The 22,326-nt window shown below is 40.3% G+C and overlaps 3 protein-coding genes and 1 long non-coding RNA gene across 4 annotated transcripts in view; 2 read left to right on the top strand and 2 right to left on the bottom strand.

Annotated features, from left to right (window-relative positions):
• zdhhc3b (zinc finger DHHC-type palmitoyltransferase 3b) overlaps positions 1-11,354 on the bottom strand; it is an 18,161-nt gene extending 6,807 nt beyond the window's left edge. The window contains exons 1-4 of the mRNA XM_034704306.1: positions 10,930-11,354; positions 2,326-2,657; positions 1,472-1,596; positions 468-564 (exon numbers count right to left, since the gene is read on the bottom strand). Coding sequence (XP_034560197.1) covers positions 468-564; positions 1,472-1,596; positions 2,326-2,628 — 525 coding nt within the window. The 5' untranslated portion in view covers positions 2,629-2,657; positions 10,930-11,354. The remainder of the gene's footprint in view (positions 1-467; positions 565-1,471; positions 1,597-2,325; positions 2,658-10,929) is intronic.
• On the top strand, positions 10,524-22,326 carry LOC117827667 (tetranectin-like). Its single transcript, XM_034704309.1, has 4 exons — positions 10,524-10,536; positions 19,969-20,333; positions 20,433-20,531; positions 21,380-22,326. The coding sequence occupies exons 2-4, from the start codon at positions 20,102-20,104 to the stop codon at positions 21,784-21,786; spliced, it is 738 nt and encodes a 245-aa protein (XP_034560200.1). The 5' UTR covers positions 10,524-10,536; positions 19,969-20,101; the 3' UTR covers positions 21,787-22,326.
• On the top strand, positions 15,508-18,891 carry exosc7 (exosome component 7). Its single transcript, XM_034704308.1, has 8 exons — positions 15,508-15,643; positions 15,784-15,885; positions 16,876-16,970; positions 17,255-17,420; positions 17,526-17,596; positions 17,694-17,817; positions 17,905-18,060; positions 18,701-18,891. The coding sequence occupies exons 1-8, from the start codon at positions 15,587-15,589 to the stop codon at positions 18,803-18,805; spliced, it is 876 nt and encodes a 291-aa protein (XP_034560199.1). The 5' UTR covers positions 15,508-15,586; the 3' UTR covers positions 18,806-18,891.
• Positions 19,888-20,326, bottom strand: LOC117827669. Its single transcript, XR_004634258.1, has 2 exons — positions 20,236-20,326; positions 19,888-20,144 (listed from the first exon to the last, which is right to left on the bottom strand). It is a non-coding gene; the product is annotated as an uncharacterized LOC117827669 (long non-coding RNA).

The following is a 22,326-nucleotide window of genomic DNA, read 5'->3' as shown; positions in this document are numbered from 1 at the left end:
CTGGTATAATTACTAACAATGATTTTCTGAAAAAAACAACTCATAGAATTGACCAACGTCATTCTAAACCCCTCAGTGTGTCCTTCATAAAGTTCTCTGGTCTCTTTTGTTTGTTGCTCTTTTTAAAGTTTTATAAACAATAAAAAAGCATTGACAAGTTTGCAAACTTTGGTGTCACACAAGAGTAGAGTCTGACTTTTCTGACTGGGGTAGCCAAACTGGGGTTCTAAGTTTTTTAGAGGCGACATGCAGTATGTGTACACATGAATGAAAAGCATTTATTTGCCTTTTCAATCCAGACTAAACATACCTACTTCAAATTTTACATTTCTGTTTAAAATGTTTGAAATAACTAGTCATAGTTTTGGATTTTGGGATGGCCAATCAGATTTCAAGGGGGCCATGGCCACCCGCTGGATACGCCCCTGGTGTTACAACATTTCTGCTGATGAGGTTCAAAGACTCACCGTGAACAGCACAAAGTATTTCTGATTGCTCTCCCCGACACAGTTGTTCACCCAGGGACAGTGGTGGTCCATCTTCTTGATGCAGCGTTTACACACACTGTGGACATGAATAGACACAAAACAGAGATTGAAAAAATGATTGTGGGAAAATTCTGACACTTTGGGGCTGCAAAAGAAGATGAATCTGAGTATTTTGAAGTGATACCACAGTGAATCAAAACAGAATCTTTTTTTGCAAGATTATTCACTCATGTTTTGGCGCTTGATTCTACAGACTGGAGCAGGCTGCATTCAATCATAGTGCCAAGACTTCATGTGTCTGTGTGTTAGGGGTTTATCAGTCGAAGAATTGTCTGACAAGAAGAGTCTGACAACTCATGATCAATTATCTGACTGAGCAGAAACACAACCTGTGTGTTTTGTTTGCAGTCTTTCTGAGGGGGATCTATGTTTAAAAAGCTGCTGTGTGTATTGTATGGCTCTTTTTGGATCATCAGAGACAAATGTATCATCTAAACCACCCACGTGGATGACGCATAATATTCATCAGACTTCATTCAAACCAACATCAATATCTGCCCCTGGGACGGAGTGACTCATTGGTTTTACAATTTAATTACTCTGTGCTGTTTTTGTGCTTGTCAAGCCTTGAGATCCCGGGAAACTACCAAGCAGCCACAGAGGGAACTCCTTATTACCAGGCTGCAAAGTCTGCAGGGAAATGCTACACAGCTACTATAAAAAACTGAATATACACACACACACACACACACACACACAGGGGAGGCAGGAGAACCAGTGCAGGGAAAGTAAAACACAGATGAAGAAAGAGAGGGAGAGAGAGAGGGGTCCTCGGCAGCAGAGACACATTTCCTCTGTAAGGTGCACACTTCAGCAAGAACTCCAAACCCGCCCAGACACACATCTTAAAAGTTGCAGAGTTTGCACTGGGAGCTGTAATCTTCCCTACAATCTGCGCATTCACAGGGAGCGCTGTGCTGTACCTGCAGTGGTGAGCTCTGTCGGGCTTGATGCTGCAGCACTTTGGACATTTGTACACCACCTGTCCGGGTTTGAGCTGCAGACTTTCGATGAATTCTTTGGTAGCGTTCCCTTTAGGCACAGCACCCTGAGAAAGAGAGAGGGAGAACGAGAGAGAGAAGGAGGAGATGTTATAATAACTGTTTACTACTGACTGTGATAAAACAATTCTACCCCTAGTACAACATAGAACAAAGAACATGTTTTTCGGTTTTACAAGTCAACTTACAAAGCCACAAACGACAACAAATAGAGATATTAATCCATCAAACTTTTAGAATCAATGCAGGATTAAGCTGTTAGGGAGACCCTGATCATAAACTGTATGTGGGCCTCACAAGATGTTGGAAATGGTAATAATTCCGGGTGCATTTCCCCATGATGTCTCACTCAACTGTGCTGTGATGTTGCTGTGCGCCAGGTTACAAATCATTTATACCTAGAGAATGTGACAAATCATTATAATGTCACTTCGTAACAAGGACATTGGGCATATTTCAAGGTCAACAAAAACTTTGATAGCTCTTTAGCTACTGTTTCATTAAAGTTTGATGTTAGCATCAACAAAATCTGAGCTAACACTACTATGCGTTATTATAAAGAGTAATAACAAAGAGTTATTACTCTCTGTGGTCCCGCTGAAATTTGATTAAACATCAGATCGAAATTAAAACTTATTTTCCTGCTACAGATTGGATACCAAAAAGATCTACAGACATCATAAAGCAAGCCACTTTAAATCTTCTGCACAGGCTTGATATGCATTTTTTTTAATGTTTGTTTGTATTTTATAAAGTACCTAGAGACTCTGACTCACCGGGTCTGTGCACATCGCCTTAGCATGAGAAGCAAGGGCAAGAAAAGCCAGGCCGTTGAAGAGCACCCCATTTAAAAAGCTGTAGACCACGTTCTTGGCGGGCAGCAGCATGACAAACACCACCACGAACTCGGCGTAAAAGACCAGGAGCCAGGTGATGACACCACACACGATGCCGCAGCCGTCACGGATGAACCACATGGTGTCGGAGCCAGTGCGTGGCGGAGGAGGGGCGCAGTGCTCGGGCCTTAGGTAGCCTGCTTGCCGCTCGATGTCCCTGGTGCGGTGCGCCGGGCTCTTCATCCTACAACGCCCGTGATTCTAGCCGCATACTGTGAGGTGAGAGCAGAGACAGATGGAGAGGAAGAGGGGGAGCAGAGAGAAAGCAGTGAGATGGAAAATGAAAGAAGAAAGGAATTAGAGAATTAGATTCAGGGAATGTTAGTGAGTGTGTGTCAACATGGGGATGTATCTATCTAGGGATGCAGCTAACAATTCATTAGCTTTAATTTTTTCAGCTGATTATTTATTTTAGTTCATTAATTTGATGAAAATAAAAACATAAAAATAAGGAAAATGTTCCCCATCATCTAAACTATATGATGAACTATAACTCTGTATTCTCTCTTTTTAGTGTGGCTGTCTGTCCATCTGTTTGGATGTAACTGTTCATCTCTCTTCTTTTGTCTCTCCCTCTTTCCCACTTTCTTGGCTAAGCCGACCAGGGCAGATTACTTTTCACAAATAAGTCAGGTTCTAATCAAGGTCTCTACCTTAAGGACTTATTTCTATAGATCTATGTAACTTTTTGGTGTGTGTATGATTGTTTGTGATTTTTTTGTTAAAAACTGATCTAAAAGTTTTTTTGTTAATTTCTCAGAGCAACATTCCTGATCCCTGCAAATGATCTTTTTACCATTTATCAATAAAGACAATGTCCTGCTCTACTCTGGGAATCTGTGTTCAGCTCTGGAGTGACCCAGCACTTGGTACTTTGGTCATTATTGTGGTGATGACAAGTTTAATGGTTAATGATGATGATAATAGAAGGTCTTAAATTGTTTGGTTGCTTCATTGTAGATGTTCCTTATTTTACTATAAAAAAAAGAAAATCCTTATTTACTTTTGTGCATTGCCTTTACACTGCTTGGCAGTACCTGCATCCAAATTGACTTGAAGCACTTTGTTACTCTTACTGATCTTGTTTCCTCTTGTCTAGATCTTTGCTTGTGTTTTTCTTGTTCTCGTATTTACGTTGCTTTGGATAAAAGCGTCTGCTAAATGACATTGTAAAATTTTTAACATTCTCAACGGCATTCTCAGTTGAAAATAGATCAACTTTCTGACACCATGTGGTCATCAATTTCACTTCTTCCAAATGGACCAGTCAAAATCAAGAAGGGTTTGACTGCTGATTGCAACACTGTCAACAACAGAAGCAGAGGAAAAACTACTCTTTGCATTTTTGGAGGATATTATTTCCAGGTCTAGAGCTGCTTCTAATTCCAGGAAACAATTCCTTTCGTTGTTTTTACACTGTTTTTATAAAATGTCCTAGAAAAAGGGGGAATGTGAAGAATACAGAGCATTTTTTTCATATATCTTTGGGCAGTTTTGCCTTCATTTGATAAGACAGCTGAAGCGAGACAGGAAATGTGGGGAGTAGAGCGCGGGGGAAGACATGCAGCGAATGGTCTGCGACGAGTACGCTGGCCTTTGTATATGGGGTACGCGCTTCAACAGCAAGGCCAATGGCGCCCTGCATACAGAGCAATTTAACCAGACTCAACAAAAACTACCAGGGGAAGTGGAAATGCTGTGAGATGATTATTGTAATCTAGCAACAGTAAGTGCAGATGAGACGTGCTTTGAAATACAGGTCATGGGTGCTGCTGATGCAAAAAAACACTGTTAGTGGACACAGGCCCTTAAAGCTGGGGTTGGTAATCAGATTTAGATACACTTTTTGTTATACTGGTTAAAATGATCTTTATGTCCTGATGGCAATCATTACATGATGTGTTCCTAAAAAAGAGTGAAAAAAAACTGCTATCCACAGCCGGAGTAAACCTGGGAAAACACCAACCAATCACTGTTTTTTGGCTCCCCAAATTTTAAACCAATCAAATCCCGTCCAGCCATTCTGCCCTCCTCCTGCGCGTACATTTCCCCGGCGTGCACTCCTCTGAGTCCCCGTCTCCTGCCTCTACTTCCCCTGACTCTATTTACTGCCCCTCTCGCTCGACCTCGGGCCTGTCCCCTCTGACCTGATGAGGTGCTTTGCTCAGGACTGTAGTCCGGATCAGAGTCTAAAAAGCTCTCACCAACAAGCAGAATAATTAATGACGTTCAGTAAGTCCTACATAAAATATATATTTATTGTAGCGTCCGTCCGGACGCTGTAGGGATGACGAGCCGATTCGTGAACACGTTGAGTTTTAATAACCGGTCACTGTCGGCTGTGATCACGCCAACCAACAAAACAACAATCAATGTTTGAATGAATGAAGAACTTCTCCTCGTCTCTCCTCTCTCCCACTCGCACACTCTACACCTCTCCTGATGCCTTCACTGACCGTCAACACTGTAGGAATTAAGAACATCTACACTGAACAGGTTTAACAAACAGTAGAGCTGTTACAGTTTTATATGTGTTATAACTTTTCTCCTGATATCGTGTCACTGGTACAACTGGATAGTGCTAGCATGATAGTTGTGAGTGCTAACAGCAGCCATGTTTGTTTGTGTTTTTAACTTTCACTATGATAATGTTTTGGTGAGGACCGGTTTTGAATCAGTCACGATCGTATGGTCGAGAATCAGCGGCGCTCGTGCATGTGAGCGGGGGGGGCGTCGTTTTGGAGGAGCTCTGAGGGAGGAGGGGAGGGGTTAGACGGAGTCCTGAGGAAAAGCTACATTCAAATTCATGCTGGTTTACCGAGACTACCAACCCTAGCTTTAATGTCTGAAACCAGTACTGTAGGGTAGGTGTTGGACAAAGTGAGTTACAGTACGGTGCAGAAAAACCCTTTGCTGACATTTTCCACAACTAAGATTCACTTTTAAAAGACACCAGGATGAAATGGTTTGTTTAAACACACCTGCTACATGTATAGGAAATGTCAGCAAAGAGATAAGACTAGACAAAGTTTTGTTGTATGACTTCTTCAATTTCAAAAGGAGCAAAGAGAAAAGACCCACTTTCCATTTGAAGAAAAAACACTGCAACAAAAGTTTCCAGTTCTGTTTAGAGATGAAGAAGGGACTGAGCAGGTGAATCTGTTTGGAGATAAAAACTGTCAGAACTTCACTTTTCCTAGCAGACCACACAGACAGATATTTAACAGCTTATTTCCTGACAGAAAGATGGACTTCTGAGCCCTTATTCTCACTAAAACCTGAGCTTAAAGTGAGGGAAACCAGATTGCTTGGGCATTCCTGAGGATTCAATCCATCCATTAGGCTTAGCTGAGCAATAGCCTAATCCCACTTTTATGTCCATTTTAATTAGGGCTTGGTCAATGACCCCGGCAGTGAAGCATGCTTCCCTCGAGAGCAGGACTTTAATCAGATTGAAAACGATACGGCGGCTTTTCTAGAGGAAATTAATCAAAGTCATCTCTGGATTAAGCAAACACATTTTCACGGCCAATTACAGCTACAGTCTAGACCAATTACCAGACATCTTTTAGCACACAGCAACACACCCACCGACCTCTGACTCACAGCACATTAAAAGGTCCACCTGTTGGAGACCAGAGAGACAAGAGAGTTTCTCAGAATGCACAGATCATTTATCATTAATGGGTCTTTTCTCTGTCCAGCTAGACGGAGCCAGCTTTTAACTGCTTCCCTCCTTCATCATGTCATACAAATATATCTATGCACAACGGTATAACATTGTTAAGTAAGTACATAAACCTTGAAGGGAGTAGGATAAACAGGGAACTCAATTTCAAGCACCTGTGAGGAATTTCTAGCTGGATATGAAACAATCGCCTTGATGCCTCTTATGAGTGATTACATCTCTGATCTGCTTGTAAGATCGTGCATTGATTTGAAATCCTGAATATACAGTATAACATGTTCAATATTTATGACCTGTTGTGTGGGGGGACTCCAGGAACAAAGGTCCAACTTGTTCATTTGGATCAACAACATGCATGTTTACACAGCATGTCCTGTAAAACACACCACAATCGAACTGACAGGGAGAAGAGTTGAACAGAAATTGTGACTGCAATGGATGTACCAGGTAGCGAAGCAACTAGCAGCATTTAGCATGACAATGGCCTCTTATCCGCCATGTTTGTTTACTCTAAAGTCCTGTTTGACAAAGAGAGATTTTAGGAGATTTCCAATATGAGAGTCAGGACTCTGGTTGTTGGTGTGCTGTGTTGGCCACACGCATCAGAAAAAAAAGGTTAAATCTGTCATTATTTGTCATCATGATACTGTATCACAAATCCTAATAGTGAGATGCTCATGCTGAAGTTTTCTGTACGTTATCTGTCACACTTCTAACACGCATCCAGCCAATCCTTTGGGTGAAAGGCGGGGACATAGAAGTAGATGAGTCTGCACACCAGAAGCTGCTCCAGTGGCATCTCAAAAAGGTGCAATCTTCAGGTTCTGGCTGTGCGTGCCACCCCTATCCTTGTTTTATCAATAGGCTAGAACAAACCTAGACAGTTTAGATTAACAGTCAAGGCCCCACCTGAGATCAAACCAGGAACCTTACTTTCTGCTCCTTGCAGTTGCAACCACTGCACCACCGTGCAGTTGTGCCAAAGTGATAAACAGGGTGAAAATTGTACCCAGTGAATATCATCACAGTAATAATACTGCTTTCACTAACAAAAGTCTGACAGTCACAAACGTCATGAGGCATGTTTTGAGTTTCTTCTTGAAAATAATTAATTTGACCTCACAGCAGCAAGACTGGGGTTAACAAGGATGCTATAGCTCATACAAACCCTGCCAAGACTAACATTGTGGGAATAAAAGACGGTAAATCGCTGGGATTATTAATGTTCCAATGGAAACCTAACAAGGAAAATATTCTGTTCACTGATGGTATCTCATGAGTTATTTACTTCTGAATAAACTTGAATCACTGGTTGGAATCACTTTGTTAGAATACAGTTACAGTGAGCCCCAGCCTTGTGCGTCTCCTTCTGCATCTTCGACTAGACATGTCATCACACAGCAGGAGCTGGGAGCAGTGGGAGGTCAGGTTGGAGGTCTGGTAAGTCTGCGGGTATCACTTTCATTACAAGTCTGGGATTACTGGTCCATCTGTCTTGGCTTCAAGTGTTGGTGCTTTACTGTTTCCATGTAAATCTTCTTCATGCTTTTACTCCAGGACAAAAATAAAGTTGCAAGCAATGGAAGATCATTCATAATTCTGCTTAACACATTGCAGCAGATCTCAGGTTTCTGAACTGGTGGCGCAGAAACAACTTTGCATTCGACAACAACCAAATTTAAATCAAGGTTTATATCTTTAATTGACTTATTTGACTTGGTTTTAAGCACCTCTGTGCATTAAATCCACCCTGCCTTAAAAATTCATGAAGCCTCACTATAGTTTGTAGAATCCGTGCAGATTAGGATCTAACATTACAAATAGAGAATGGCATACGTGTCTTGCTTGAAGTATAAAACGAGTGACAGTTCATCAGCTCATTTAGCTGGAGGGAGAGGCCTAGTTCCAGAAAAACAGGTTTGAGTTGGGGGGAAACACGAGGCCTGATACCGACTTGTGATGTTACCTGGTGTTGGGATGACCCCCAAAACCGTGTTTACTACAGATGACAAGAACAAAAAAAAGAAAAAGAAAGTCATGAAATAATGGGATTGAAACTAACTACTAAAAAGAGTTCATAGTGAGGAAGGTGAGTCTTTAGATTCATCTGAGAGAAATGCTGTTTTTACTGACGGATTTCATCAACAGTATCCTCTCGTGTTTTGTCAACCTCACGTAAACTGCCACCACCTGAGACTTCTGCTGTTCTGTTACTTTAGATACATATACTGTAAGTGTTTAAATCACAACTTCCATCACCACGTAATACAATATATTATACACATTTTCTGAACAATATAATATTTGCTGATATTACAAAGTCTACAAACTTATATTAGTTTTCAGGGATTCAGAGAAAAAGACGTACTTAGGTGACAGAGACACAACAGTTATGTTTTGTGAGCAGTGCAGGAGCATATGTACCTTATGATTATTTATTTAACAGACAAACCTGCTTATTAGTTTTTTGGATCATGGATGCATTATGTATAATTTCAACATCGGTATCAGCTGTTGACAGACATCGGTCCATTGGCAAATAATGTGCCGTGACCCGTTATCAGTAGCCGATGTTTACATATCTTATCGCATCTTCCTTAATGTTTGTTGCATCATTTTAATGCTTGTAACTGAACCGGTTAGACCAGCCCGGATTAGGTGTCATGGGTGGGAATGGGAGTATTACAACATCTCTGAGTCTTGTCAGTTTGTGAGACATGTTCCCAGAAACATTTCAGGAGAGACCTAAAAGGTGAGGATACTAGCAACAGTTTAAACAAATCAACTCTCATAGTTCATTTGAATAACAGGCACGAGGAATAACAAAGGAGTCGTGCAAAACAACATTGGATTTAGAACAAGCGGCAAACTCCCGTCTCAAACGATGAAGCCAATGCGGAAGTGCTATAAACTGCAGTACATCGAGAATCCGCTTGAGGCTGGCTGCAGAAACACCGGAAACTACGTAGATATGAATGGGAAAAAGACGATCTTTGCAGCATTAATAAACATGTTTACAGCCTGGTTCAAAAAACGGCTTGGCCCTATGAAGCTAATCTCTCTAATGGCACACACTGTACGGGGGGTGAATTTTTTTCTAACGTGACGGTTCAGAAGATATTAAGATTACGAGTTTTGCCCAAATAAGGACATGACTGACGTGACTCCCGGTCGGGAACACACAGCCATTGGCTAAGGGGCTCACACTACGTCACACTCTGCCTGGTTGAGTTCCGCATTACCAATATGGCTGCTGCCGTCGATTTGCTTCAAAACAGCTCTCAGGAACAGATGGGTGACATCACGGACACTACGTCCATATTTTATGCAGTCTATGATTTAGAATCAGCATGCATCTCTATTTGGATCTGTTATTCAGTCATTGAAAAAAAAAGAAACTTGTAAGAAGATGTCTATCTCTTGTCTCAAAAACAAAATCTGACTTCCTCAAAGTGCAATCTGGGGGGTGTAGAAGAAAATAATTGGGAATAAATGAATGATATGTCTGCACTCTCCACGGTCAAATTAGCAACCTAATTATCAATACATTTCTGGTAAACAAACATACTTTGAGTCCATAATTCTGTCACTTTCATGTTAGAAGTGGCCTCTATGGTGAAGTGTATTTGGGTCTTTACCATCCTACATGCTTAACTGTCCACTAATTACAGCTTCTGAGTGTTACTGCAAACATCAGGGCTTAGAAAAATTGCACATTCAGCATCCATCATCGTCCTGACTCATGCCATACAGTTATAATGTCAATGGGGCTAAATATGGAATGAACCAGCACTCTGAATAGATTTCCTTTCCCATTTGGCTCACCCTGTTATTACTTCATGACTTGTTATAGTGACACTAACATCCTTTTAAAGCGCTTTGTATACTTTATTGTATCAGCTAACAATTGGATGTATCATTATATGTGGTTGTATTGAAATGATCAATTAGCGCCCAGCTATGGCTGACATTGCCTGTGTTTCAAAGGAGAGGGAGAACAGTTACTGATTATTTTAATTAGGACTTTATGATTTATTATTTGGATGTTCATCTTTATAGATCTTGCTAGATGTCTTCTATTAAGGTCAATCTTTATGTGTGCATGTTAAGCCAGGTATATGTATGTCTGTATGTATTATTATGTGTCTTGTGAGTGGTAGGTCTACCTGTGTGTACCTGTGTAGATGAGGATGATTGCGAGTGGCAATGTATGGCTTTTGTGTGCATGTTCCACCCTGTGTGGGACTGCTCAGCTAATATCTTTCTGTGAGTCAGAAGGGGCCCCAATCTCAAGGTGAAACTCTTTTTGTGTATTTGTAAATTGCCTGTTGTTTTGAAACTATGGCAATTCATTTAAAAAAAAAAAGAAATGATCAATTAGCAGAGAATGGCTGTACCTTATGGTGAGTTTTCTTGTGATTCCCACCCCTTGCAAGGGTTGCATTACTGGTATATCATTGAGTTAGAAATGGATAAAGAGCTTTGTGAAGAGACATTCTCTCATCCCTTTCTCTTGTTTTATTATGACATCTGACCTCCCTATTGATGGGCACAAGAAGGTAAGTATCTGACCATTACACACGAGGCCTGCTCAGGTGAATGCTTGTGTGAGGAGATTATAAATGACTTTCCACAAGGAAGTGCTTTAAAAGTAAACCCAACAAGGAACTGTAAGTGCCACCCGAAGCAGGATATTTGGATTTACGTCATTTTAATTCTAATCACAGTGAGCAGGTCATTTACAATAAGTCAAAAAGTAATGCTTTAAAAAAATAAACACATCGGGAAAAACTTACCTCGCACTCTCTGGGCGTCTCAAAAAGTTCCCTGAGGTTATTCTGTAGTTTGGAGGCTCTGTAAGTTAAAAAGACACCAAACTGACAGTGTTTCTTCCTCCGCCGCTCCGTCTGTTAGCTCTGCCCCAGCTAACCTCACTGATCTGCGGGCAGCTGCTCTCCACAGCTGCGCGACTCTGCTCCAGCTTTCACCACCGCCTCAATTCGCGACGACTCTTTCATTCGCCTCTCGACTTCGACGGACAGGGGACCGAGCCCTAAAACAGGCCGTGGCAAAACTATTCTGGTGCTTCCGTCTATGTTAGATCCAGAAAGCTTTGCGGGAAGCAGGACAACACAACGCAGAGCCAACCAGGAAGTCCGATACTCGCTCCTGTCTGAAATCAGCTGATTGTGCCCTGAGTTCAGTCTAGCAGGTATCACTTTCGCCGAGGCTGGATACAATCAAACATCTACAACTCAGTCTGATTTGATTTCAATCCCTCTTCCTTTTTGTGATGTATCACTTACATAGTCTATTTCTCTAATATACTGAAACATGATATTGATTGATCATGTGATTGTAACATTTATGAATATAAAACATAAAAATATATTTAAAAACACTTAAATGCTTGGCAAAAAAATGGGACTAGGTCATAGGACATAAAAAATGTGTTTCCCGTTTCTACTGCTCTTTTTGCATATGAATTGTGGCCTTGGTCTGCAATGGGGAAAGTCAATAAAGATGCTGTTGGTAGGAATGGTGTAAAAAACTTGTATTTTTTCCTGCTGGCTTTGGAGAAAAGATCATAATGCCCATCGGTACTCATCGGTAAGTGGAGTAATTTGAGACTATTGCGAAATCTCTGCGTTTTCCATTTACCTTTGTATCAAGCAATGTTATTATTCCCCTCATTCCCGTTATGACGGACCAATCATAGCTAATCTACAATCCCTTGCCCTGATTGGTTAAGGGGCGGCCCCTACTACATCCTTCGATTGGTTTTGAGTCCGGCACTATCATGACTGCACACGCCAATCTGTGTTTGGGGGCAAAGAGGAAATCTGGTTGGGAGGGAAAGTGTTGACATTCGAAGTCCCTCTCTCTGAACAGATGTTTACTCTGTGACTACCAACAGCAGCTTTAAATGCTTGGCAAAAATGGGACTAGGTCACAGGACATAAGATGTGTGGTTCTTGTTTCTACTGCTCTCTTTGTATTTGAATTGTGGCCTTGATCTGCAATGGGGAAAGTCAATTCAAGTTAGGTGGATGTAGGATAAACTGAAAATTGTCCATCATTTCTTGTCAATGCTTTTCAGTTCAGGAGAAGACCAGAAAACTGTGTCTGTTATTGAGCTTTAGTGGTGCATACACTTTGCTGATTTTCAATAAGTTAGGACACAACAGTTGGAAAAAAACAAACAGATAGCGTTTAAGCTTTGGGGCCCCTGAGGTTCAGGGTCCTAGTACAGTAACGTCATACCCGATAAGAACTGCATGTTCTTCTTTTCAGGAATGGATTTCTAACATGATGTCAGTCATACAAATGGAGAGACTTAGGTTCCTGCAATCTAGCTCTGTGAAGACATTGTCAGCTATCTGGAGCCCGTTCCTTGCCTTCTTGGATGAGAATGACATGTGATGGAAGTGGAGTATTTCTTTATATGTGCAGACTTGACACATAGCACTCCAGAGTACACATTTTAATTGGCAGCTTTGTAGCGTTTCATGTTTTTTATTTTTTTTTCTCTGCTTTCTCTCTACATTATTTATGTGTATGTATGTGTATGCATACGTATGCATGTGTGTGCATATGTGTGTTTGTATGTATAAACATGTATTCCTATTTATTTTATTACTTCTCTTCGTTTATTTTGTCATTTAAAATCATTTCTCAACTAACATTTTCTTCACGTGTTTTCTATTAATTTATTTATCTGTTTATTTTATTTTTCATATTATCAATTTTATTTTACTTCATTTCACATGTCTGAGCCTCTGTTTGCATTTGTTTTGTCTTGTTGTTACATAAAAAAAAGTTACAAAGAAATTTAAAAAAAAAAAAAAAAAAAAAGAACTTCATGTTAAAAAAAAAAAGGTAAAAAAAGTCCAACCACCATATTTTCAGTAGGACTCGGGAGGGAATGGAGGTCCTCGGGGGGAACTGGGGCCTTCTTGGGGCCTCTCACACCACAAATGCTGTTTGGAAGGTATTTTCTGAGTCCTAAACTAACTATCTGTCTTGCCTCTAGAATTAAAAGTGATATACTTGCAACAAAACACTTACACTTACACTTACTTGATACAAAACAAATAGGCCTATATCCAGCAGCTGATTGTCGTGGAAAAACATTTGTTTTATTAATACCAAGATAAACTCGAAAAAGGCCACAACGTCCTGAAAGACTTTACGCAGGGCTAAATAGTTATATCCAAAAATCACAGTTTTTAGCTGCAGTTAAAAATCAGAGAAAGGAAATCTGACTGTAATATTACAAACGTCCTGGTGCATTTCAATCACAAAGAGAAAGACGGAAACTATGAGAGGCACCCTACTGCAGGCAAGATGGCGCCGCCACAACATCCACACCGGAAGTCCATACCGGAAGTCCATACCGGAAGTGATTCTTTAACCCCCTCTCTACCCAATGCCGGATGCTTCGAACTGGAAGTTTCTTCTTCGTGTAGCGTATTGATTGCATTAGTCTGTCGCTGCTAAATCAATTAGCAGAAAGCTAATTGTGATAGAGAATGAGTGAGAGAGATCCCGCTGTGTATGAAGAACAGAATAATGTAGAGTGTTAGTGTGTGTGGGGGGAGGGGATGAGAAGGAAAAGACTGTAAGTAAGAGGGAAAATACACTCAAGCTGTACACAGAGATCTATATTCACCACAAAAACAACAGAGGCTCCCCAGAAATGTGTACTGTACATCTATCATCAGTGGCTGACAGTGGTGCCTCAAGTTGAAATATTTTAGTCCTAATATTTTATGTTGATTTGGAGTTTGTAATAGCAAAAGTGCATTGTTCTTTTTCAAGTACAACATTATCAATACAAAAGGGTTAAGACATCATACATATAACATTAAAAGAACATAAAATAAAGTATAATTCTACATTTCAAGTAGGGGTTGGATGGAAAGAAACAGTAGCTATGTATACATTTGCAGTTTTTCTAGTCATTCTAATTGAAGGTTCCAACTTCAATGTTTTCATGGACGCCAAATAAAGTGATCTTGTTAAGACATTGGTGTACATGCGTCAAGCATTCAATCTGAATAAAACTGTTTGACAAGCTCAGAGTGTTTATGCCCATCTAATGTCTCAAAATAGAAGGAGAAACCATTCCCTCCGTTTGTTCTTGTGGTTAATGAACACCCCTGTCACTGTGTCATTGTAACGTGTTACAAATTATGTTAAAAAAGAAACAGTCACCACACACCTCTACATTTTCCTCCTCCACTCGCCCCTGCACCATAGATAACATTCTGCTCTTCTCTCGTGACTGTGGATCTACTCTGGATCTGTATTTCATTCATTCATTAATCTATACATGTGATCACATAGGCAGACAGCATGCAAGGTAATTTGGAACAAACACTACAGCAAACTTAGATAATGTGACAAGTCCCCATGGAAAGAGACTCCTGCACGCTGCACAGTTATCATAATGAACCTGTGGGGAACAGCTGTGCAGGAAGGAAGAGGGGTCACTGGGAGAATCAGTCAAAGGGAAGCAGGTGTGCAGGGGCAGGACACACACCACAGGGAACTGGTGGGCAGGTGAGGTACAGTCAGGCTAACACAACATAAAATAACATATGACCCAGACAAAACAAGAGAGGCATATGCAGATGTCATCACGGCAGCATCATAATCAGCTTTAAGTATTTCAACACACACTCGGAACAAAAGGCTGTGCATGGCTGAGACGTTAACACTATAACTTAGTGATTCGTGCATGCTTCTAAGTAACTTGAATTCTCAACAGCCTATACACTTTTGGAGTCAATCAACTAGTCAATAAGACTGATACGATTAAAATGTAAGTGCAAAAAAGTTCATAGAATTACGCGTAAACCTACGTGTTTTTGAAGGCTTTTATTTTGCGTTCGCGTTCCTGTTTTTCAAGGCTTTTATTTTTTTTGAAGGCTTTTATTTTTGTAACTTCCGGTATGAACTTCCGGTGTGGGTGTTATTGCAACGTTTCTAGCTTTGTAACTTCCGGTATGGACTTCCGGTATGGACTTCCGGTGTGGATGTTGTGGCGGCGCCATCTTGCCTGCAGTAGGGTACTCTTGGAAACTATAGGAAATGTTAAAATGGTGAATCCCACTTCATAAAAGTGTTTTTATAAACAGAACGGGGAAATAAAAAAAATAAAAATAAAAGAACAGATAAGGTCATTCAAAACAATTCCTCAATTTTTTTTTCTTCTGGAAACCCCCTTTAGAGGTATACGTTGTGAAATTAAATTATAAAGAGAGAGTTTGGGGTTGTTTGTTTGAAAACCGTCTGGCCCGGTTGGGCGGTGTCTTGAATCCCCCTGTGAAGTCATGAACCTCGGGACACGCGGGTGAGCACAGCGGACTTTTTCCCCCCCTTCGTATTCGTCGCTCTTTGATGACGTACAAAGGAAGCGACACACTCACATGCTAGCGATTTTACATTATGGCAACAGTACAAGTTAGCGAGGCGGAGAAAGTGTACATTTTACACGGAATTCGGGTAAGATCTTAGATTTTGTTGTCCAGCTCTCATACATGCCACGCTAGTTATTAAAGCTCCCTAACGAAAGAAAGCTATCTGCCTCAGTGCTTGTTAACTCTGATCCTGTATCGTTGTTTACATGCTGAATTTTTCATCAGGATGACTTACGGGTGGATGGTCGAGGCTGTGAGGACTACAGACATATGGAAATAGAGACTGATGTGGTGTCAAACACGGATGGCTCGGCAAAAGTCACACTGGTAAAGTACTGTGTGTGTAGCAGAAGCCTTGACAAGAACAATCATCTCTTAAACAACACATCTGTGCACACTCATTCACTTGTCCTCTTGTCAGCATTGTATGTATGTCTCCTAATGGTTATCTCTAAGCTTGTTAGATGTCTGTTTTCTTACTGCATTTCATTGTCAAGCAGGATGACTTATCTACGGTGGCCCTGAAGGACAAAACAACTTTTACAAAGTTGGAGACAAATTTACATTTTAGAAAATATTTTTACATTTTAGAAAACAAAATTACATCAGCAAAACACTTCTACAAAAAACAAAACAAATTTACAAAATAAAAAAACACTTTTACAAGCGGTGAGACAATTTTCAAGCGACGGAACACTTTTACCATTTCTGAAACAAATTAACATTTCAATTTTAACGGAAAGGGAATGTACCACACAGTGATCGAGTGAGGGGTCATTTAGTTTGTTTGGATGGTGAGAAACCAAAAGGAGCAACGTGACATGAAGTGTAGGAACCAACTTGAGTGCTTAGCTGGTTGATCCTGCCAGTAGCATATGCTTGTCTCAAAGATTAAGCCATGCAAGTCTAAGTACACACGGGCGGTACAGTGAAACTGCAAACGGCCCATTAAATTAGCCGTTCAGTACTCTGTACTCCGTTTGGTACATTCCTTTTTCTGTTAAAAATTAATGTAAATTTGTTTCAGAAATGGTAAAAGTGCTTTATTGTTTGTAAAATTGTCTCACCGCTTGTAAAAGTGTTTTTTTGATTTTGTAAATTTGTTTTTCTTAAATATAAATTTGTTTTGGTCTTGGTAAAAGTGTTTTGCTAATGTAATAATTTATAAAATGTAAGAATGTTTTCCAAAATGTAAATTTGTCTCCAAATTTGTAAAAGTGTTTCATCTTTTTTAAATTTGTTTTGTCCTTCAGGGCCACCATACTTATCGTTTATTTAAGATCTTCTGGTATGATTTGTTCTCTCTCTCTCACTCAGGGGCACACAGCAGCTCTAGTAGGAATTAAGGCTGAAATTGGAAAACCAAGGCCCATGGTGCCAAATGAAGGCTACTTGGAGTTCTTTGTTGATTGGTAGGTTTGGTGCACATAATGCCTTCCTAAGATAAGATAACAATAATACTTTAAATTATTGTTTGTTGTGCACATTTTTGGGGAAATCCGGTTGTTGCAGCAACACATAGTAGCAAGTAGTAGTGCAAGAATAAGGATAGAAAAATATGGACACCCTGCCACTAGGAGGTGCTGTAGTACCACCGGTTGTGTTATTTCCCACACTGTGCAGTTATCTTTTATGTGACAAACAAATACTATTCTTCTATAAATGAATACAAACAGCTATCTTCTTTTCACTGTAGTTCAGCAAATGCCACCCCTGAGTTTGAGGGCAGAGGAGGTGAAGAGCTGGGGACAGAGCTGAGTAACACTTTGTACAAAGTCTTCAACAATACAAACAGCGTGGACCTGAAGAGTCTCTGCATCAGTGCAGGAGAGCACTGCTGGGTCCTGTATGTGGACGTGCTGGTAAGAAGCAGAAAGATTAAAAAAACTCAACTGTTGATTTGAAATGTTTTTAGTGTTTGGTTGTATTTTCTACACTAAAGTTGAAATGTCAACATGTTTCCACAGCTTCTGCAGTGTGATGGAAACCTGTATGATGCCATTTCAATAGCTATCAAGGCAGCACTTTTCAACACAAAGTAAGTTAAGCGTTTGCCTTCTATTAGTTTGTGTCTATGAATTTATAAAGAAGTAAGTTGACAGTTACAAACATTCTCCTTGTCACCCTTCTGACAGAATTCCCAGAGTGCACATATCATCTGATGATGAAGGAGGGAAAGAAATTGAGCTGTCAGATGATCCATATGACTGCATGAGACTCAATGTAGAAAACGTTCCTTGTATAGTGACATTGTGCAAGGTAAGCTCACTTCCTGCGGACTGTTATGAGTAATAGTAAAACTAACACACTGTTCGACTTCCCTCACATCATCTGTTTCTCTTACAGGTAGGTCACAGGCATGTCGTGGACGCAACACTGCAAGAGAAGGCCTGCTCAGTGGCGAGCCTGATCATCTCTGTCACACACAAAGGCATGGTCACCTGCACGAGGAAGGTGGGCGGAGGCAGCCTGGACCCGGAGAGCATCTATGAAATGGCAGAGGTAAGTCCAGGCTTCCACCTCAGCCATCTGGCCTCCTCTCATCTCAGGCATTAACATGATATGATTTCAATGTATTTTTATTTATAACCTAGCCGTGTTAAAAATAAAGGAGTTTAAAAACTCTCCACTTTCACACAGCTGCTCCTTTGATGGAAGTTACAGATTTCAGCTGGCTAGCTCAGCTTAGCACAGACAAACAGAAAAAAGGCAGCTCACCTGGCTCCATTTAAAGGCAGCAAAATCTGCCTGCCAGCTTCTCTGAAGCTTTATGTTCAGGGCATGGTTCTATTTTTTTAATGTATCATTCTTTCCCATGGATTTATAACAGTATTATTTAAATAAACAACAACATAAACACAATGATGTTAGAATGTAAAGAAGAGGCAACATTTCATACATAGTACCTCCCCGCTAAAAAAGTCTGGAGGATGTACAGAGCCTCTACCGGATGTTTGTTTGAACTTTTTGTTTCCTTAATAAAAAAAATGTGTCAGTCTGGTGATCTTATGGAAGATGTGGGTTTTGTAACTTAAATATCATAGAGTACCTTATTCTGTATGATAGCAAAGGTTGAAAATTAGCATATGTGAACAAGGCTGTATGTAAGTAAAGTAATAATTTGTTGTTTTATCGTCTCCAGGCAGGTAAACGAGTGGGGAAAGCCCTCCATGCCCCTCTCATGAAGCTGCTGCAGCAGGAGGAGAGTTTGGGAACTAAGAGACAGAAAGTTGGCTTTCTTGGTTAAGAACAAAAACAGTTCCTGCAGCATTTTTTTGGATGTACATGTATACAGATTTTTTTTTTAAATAAAACTTTAAATTTGTTAAAATATTTTGTCTTTGAACTTTTCATTGTGAGCTGCAACTGTTTTCTTTCGTTGGCGTAGAAAAGTACCAAAAATGAAAGCTCAATGGACTTTAGTTTTATCTGTGATCAGTTTGGAACCACCTTATTTAAGGTCATGTGAAAAGACCTGAAAACCACTCATGATGTGGATACTTTATGATACAGTCTGCACCCTTAATACTAGTTTAAACACAGGGTGACAAAGTGAAAACAGTTGAAAGATACCATAACAGTACTAATCACAGGTTTAGATACTTGATAGCAGGGCCTGTACTCTTAATTTTACCATATTTTTTCAGGGTATCATGGTGATGTTTATAATATAGTACACACCTCTAATATTGTTGTGGTCTACTGAGTGCCCAGAGGAGAATGGTGCTTACTCTAGAACACAGGTTGCAACCCCTACATTACAATGTAATTATGAGGTGATGGTAAAATAGTGTATAAATTACAATACAGCTCCAAGACTCTAAAATGTCACATGCTTCACACGTGAAATCATTGCTGTGCTGTCAGGACAGAAAGTCCACCCTCTCTGCATCCTTCTGTTTTTGCCACGTGTCAGTTGAGTGTTGTGTAGAATGGAAGTCCTACAGAGAGACCAGATGTGACTCTGGATCCTTTCCACTCTTCCCTCAGACTGGTGGAGGGTGTGTGCGCTGACTGAGAGCAGACAGGTCCAAAAGAAAGTCCAATTTAAAGCTAAAACTCAGAAAATACAAATAAAAAAACTACTCAGAAAATGGTTTATGGTTGCAGAAACTAAGATTAGGTATACTGCTGCATAAAGGTGAACCAAAGCAGCATAAGACACTTTAAGGGATATGATTTATGAGGTTTTCATTTTCAGTGCCTCTCTGCTGCCAAAAACACCTGGAAATATTTGAATTTTTCCAAATGATGCTGTACCTTAAAACTTCCAAAACCCAGTCTTTTTCCACCTTTTTTTTTAAAGATTAAAACATTTTTCAAGCCAACTGAACACAAACCCATTTATTTTGCCATTTAAGCAACAAATGATTCACTGACTTATTTGTTTTTCTTGTACTGATGTCACAGCTGTTCCACACAGTTTCCACCTGTCTCCCAGGTCTGGCTTTGGTCAGTGCTGGCCTTCCATATGAAGTTTCTGAGGCCAGATGACACTCACACAAACACACCAGCCTTTGAAAGCTCCTGAGGTTGGTTTGTTATGCATGCAAAGGGCGGTTTTGGACTTGAGAGTTGGTCCTCGTCTGGAGAGATGAGAGGGAGGGTGTTTGAGAGGGAGATGAATAAATTGCATGCACACACACCGGATCAGCTTCATTCAAAAAAAGGTCTCACCATGGAGTTCAAAGGAGTGTGTGTGCTGATGGGAGTGCTGCTTCTCGTGAACAGCTCTGTTCAGCAGACTTCACTGAGGAAGAAGCCACTGAAAAAAGGTACACAACATATAATGTTAAATGTGCTGTTTTTATTTCTACTCACACTTTCATGCACCTGATTTGAATTTCTTTGTGTCTTTTTGTTGTTGGAATAAGAAATAACAAAGGATCCTGCAGTAGTGGAGCTACAGAAACAGATCGACGACATTGTCCAGGAGCTCAACTTACTGAAAGAACAACAAGCCCTGCAGACAGGTAAAGCTAAACCCCTAAACACAGCATCACAAACTTGATCTTTTTACAGAAGAACATTTGTGCAAATAAATTATCTGAGATATCAATCCATTATTAGTAGTTATGGTCTATTTAATTTTTACTGGAAATGCAGAATAAAATGAGGCAAGACTCCTATCATTGTGTTTTCTAGTGGACACACGAGGGGGGCCCTGTGTCAAAATAAGTAGATTGATAACTATTTGTGAGCAATACCTTTCAAAAACCACATATATTTACATTTACAGTACATAAATAAGGAAAACATAAGAAACAAGGGCACAAGATATATTTGTTACCCCATATTATCCCCTAAAGGGATAATCTGCGTTAGTTGCATAAATGAAGCAAAGATTTACAGATTAATCCAGGTTTAATGAGCTTTGAATAAATAAGCTGCCGTTGGCCTTAAGCAATCTTTACTTGTTCTGTGGTTTAATTTAACAGTTCAGGCTGTAGCTGTGTGAATTTATGATATCAGAAACATTGTTCAGGGCACCAAATATGTGCTCAAGTTGCAGTCAAGAGTCTGAGCATGCTTCTCTTAAAAATACAGACATATGGGATACATGTGTAGTTCTGAAAGTGCCAGTGCTTCGTCTGGAAAGCACATGGCACACCCTTTATGACCTCTTGTTCAGAACACAAAATGATATCCAGTTGTCCCTGCAAACATGTTGTCCATCACAATCGAGTACATGGTGCTTATCTGACTGCTTTCAATCACATTAACAAAAAAGAAGCATTACCTCTGAGTTTAAAAAAGTAAAGATTAAAGTGATAAACAGTTGAAGTCAATTTATTTCATTTCATTTCATTTTTCTCTTCAGTCTGTTTGAAAGGCGTAAAAATCCATGGCAAGTGTTACTTGGCTGACCCTCTGAGAAAACGCTATCACACTGCCAGTGAGGACTGCAACGCCCTGGGTGGAGTCCTTGGCACGCCCACATCTAGCGATGCAAACGACCAGCTCAGAGACTACATCCGCCAGAGCATCGGCCCAGATGAGCAGATCTGGCTTGGCGTCAACGACATGACGACCGAGGGCACCTGGATGGACACGTCTGGTTTCAGTATTTTGTACCAAAACTGGGACACTTCCAACTCCCGGTCCCCTCAGCCGGATGGTGGGACGTCCCACAACTGTGTTTGCATGTCCTTGACCTCTAACGGGAAGTGGTTTGACGAAAACTGTCGTGACGAGAAGCCCTCTGTCTGCCAGTTTAATATTGTTTGATCTCATTTCTCTCATCAGTACTCATGGTTTTAGCTGCTTTCACTGTGTACTCTTTGCTGCAATACCATTTTACCTGCTATTCTCAAGAGAGTTTTAAGTCAGTGGTTCTCAGCTGGTGTTGCATTGAGACTAAAATTTGATGTAAAGGTCACAGTTTTATTTTTGAATGATGTAACCTGGAGATATATCATTTGCAGCATTCTTTGTGGTTGCAATAAAACCAAGAAGAATGCAGTTCAGTCCAAAAAAGAGAGATTGTATTTTCCCAAAGGACACCAAAACTGCTGCCTTCAAAGATTGTCTTTTACTTTTAAGGTTAGAATTTCCCCAATAACCTTAAACATATTTATTTGATCTTAACAATCACAAATACCAGTATTCCTGCAAACAAATATGTGTGGGTGCTGGCACCTTTCACGGATGTATAAAAAAATGGGAGCAACATTGCATTATTTTGAGACCTCTCAGCAGCAGTTTCTTTACTCACTGGCTGAGAATCACTTGTTTATGCCAAAACATTCCTCCACATCTACTGTATTT

This window comes from Notolabrus celidotus, chromosome 16 (assembly GCF_009762535.1).
Source record: "Notolabrus celidotus isolate fNotCel1 chromosome 16, fNotCel1.pri, whole genome shotgun sequence".
Lineage (NCBI taxonomy): Eukaryota > Metazoa > Chordata > Actinopteri > Labriformes > Labridae > Notolabrus > Notolabrus celidotus.
Note: the sequence above shows the minus strand (reverse complement) of the source record. Positions and strands in the feature narration are given on the sequence as shown.

Coding starts and splice junctions, on each gene's coding strand:
- exosc7 (XM_034704308.1), top strand. CDS start 15,587: ATGGCAACAGTACAAGTTAGCGAGGCGGAGAAAGTGTACATTTTACAC. Junction 15,886..16,875: donor GCTCGGCAAAAGTCACACTG/GTAAAGTACTGT, acceptor TCTCTCACTCAG/GGGCACACAGCAGCTCTAGT. Junction 18,061..18,700: donor GCATCTATGAAATGGCAGAG/GTAAGTCCAGGC, acceptor TATCGTCTCCAG/GCAGGTAAACGAGTGGGGAA.
- LOC117827667 (XM_034704309.1), top strand. CDS start 20,102: ATGCATGCAAAGGGCGGTTTTGGACTTGAGAGTTGGTCCTCGTCTGGA. Junction 20,334..20,432: donor GAAGAAGCCACTGAAAAAAG/GTACACAACATA, acceptor TGTTGGAATAAG/AAATAACAAAGGATCCTGCA. Junction 20,532..21,379: donor ACAACAAGCCCTGCAGACAG/GTAAAGCTAAAC, acceptor TTTTCTCTTCAG/TCTGTTTGAAAGGCGTAAAA.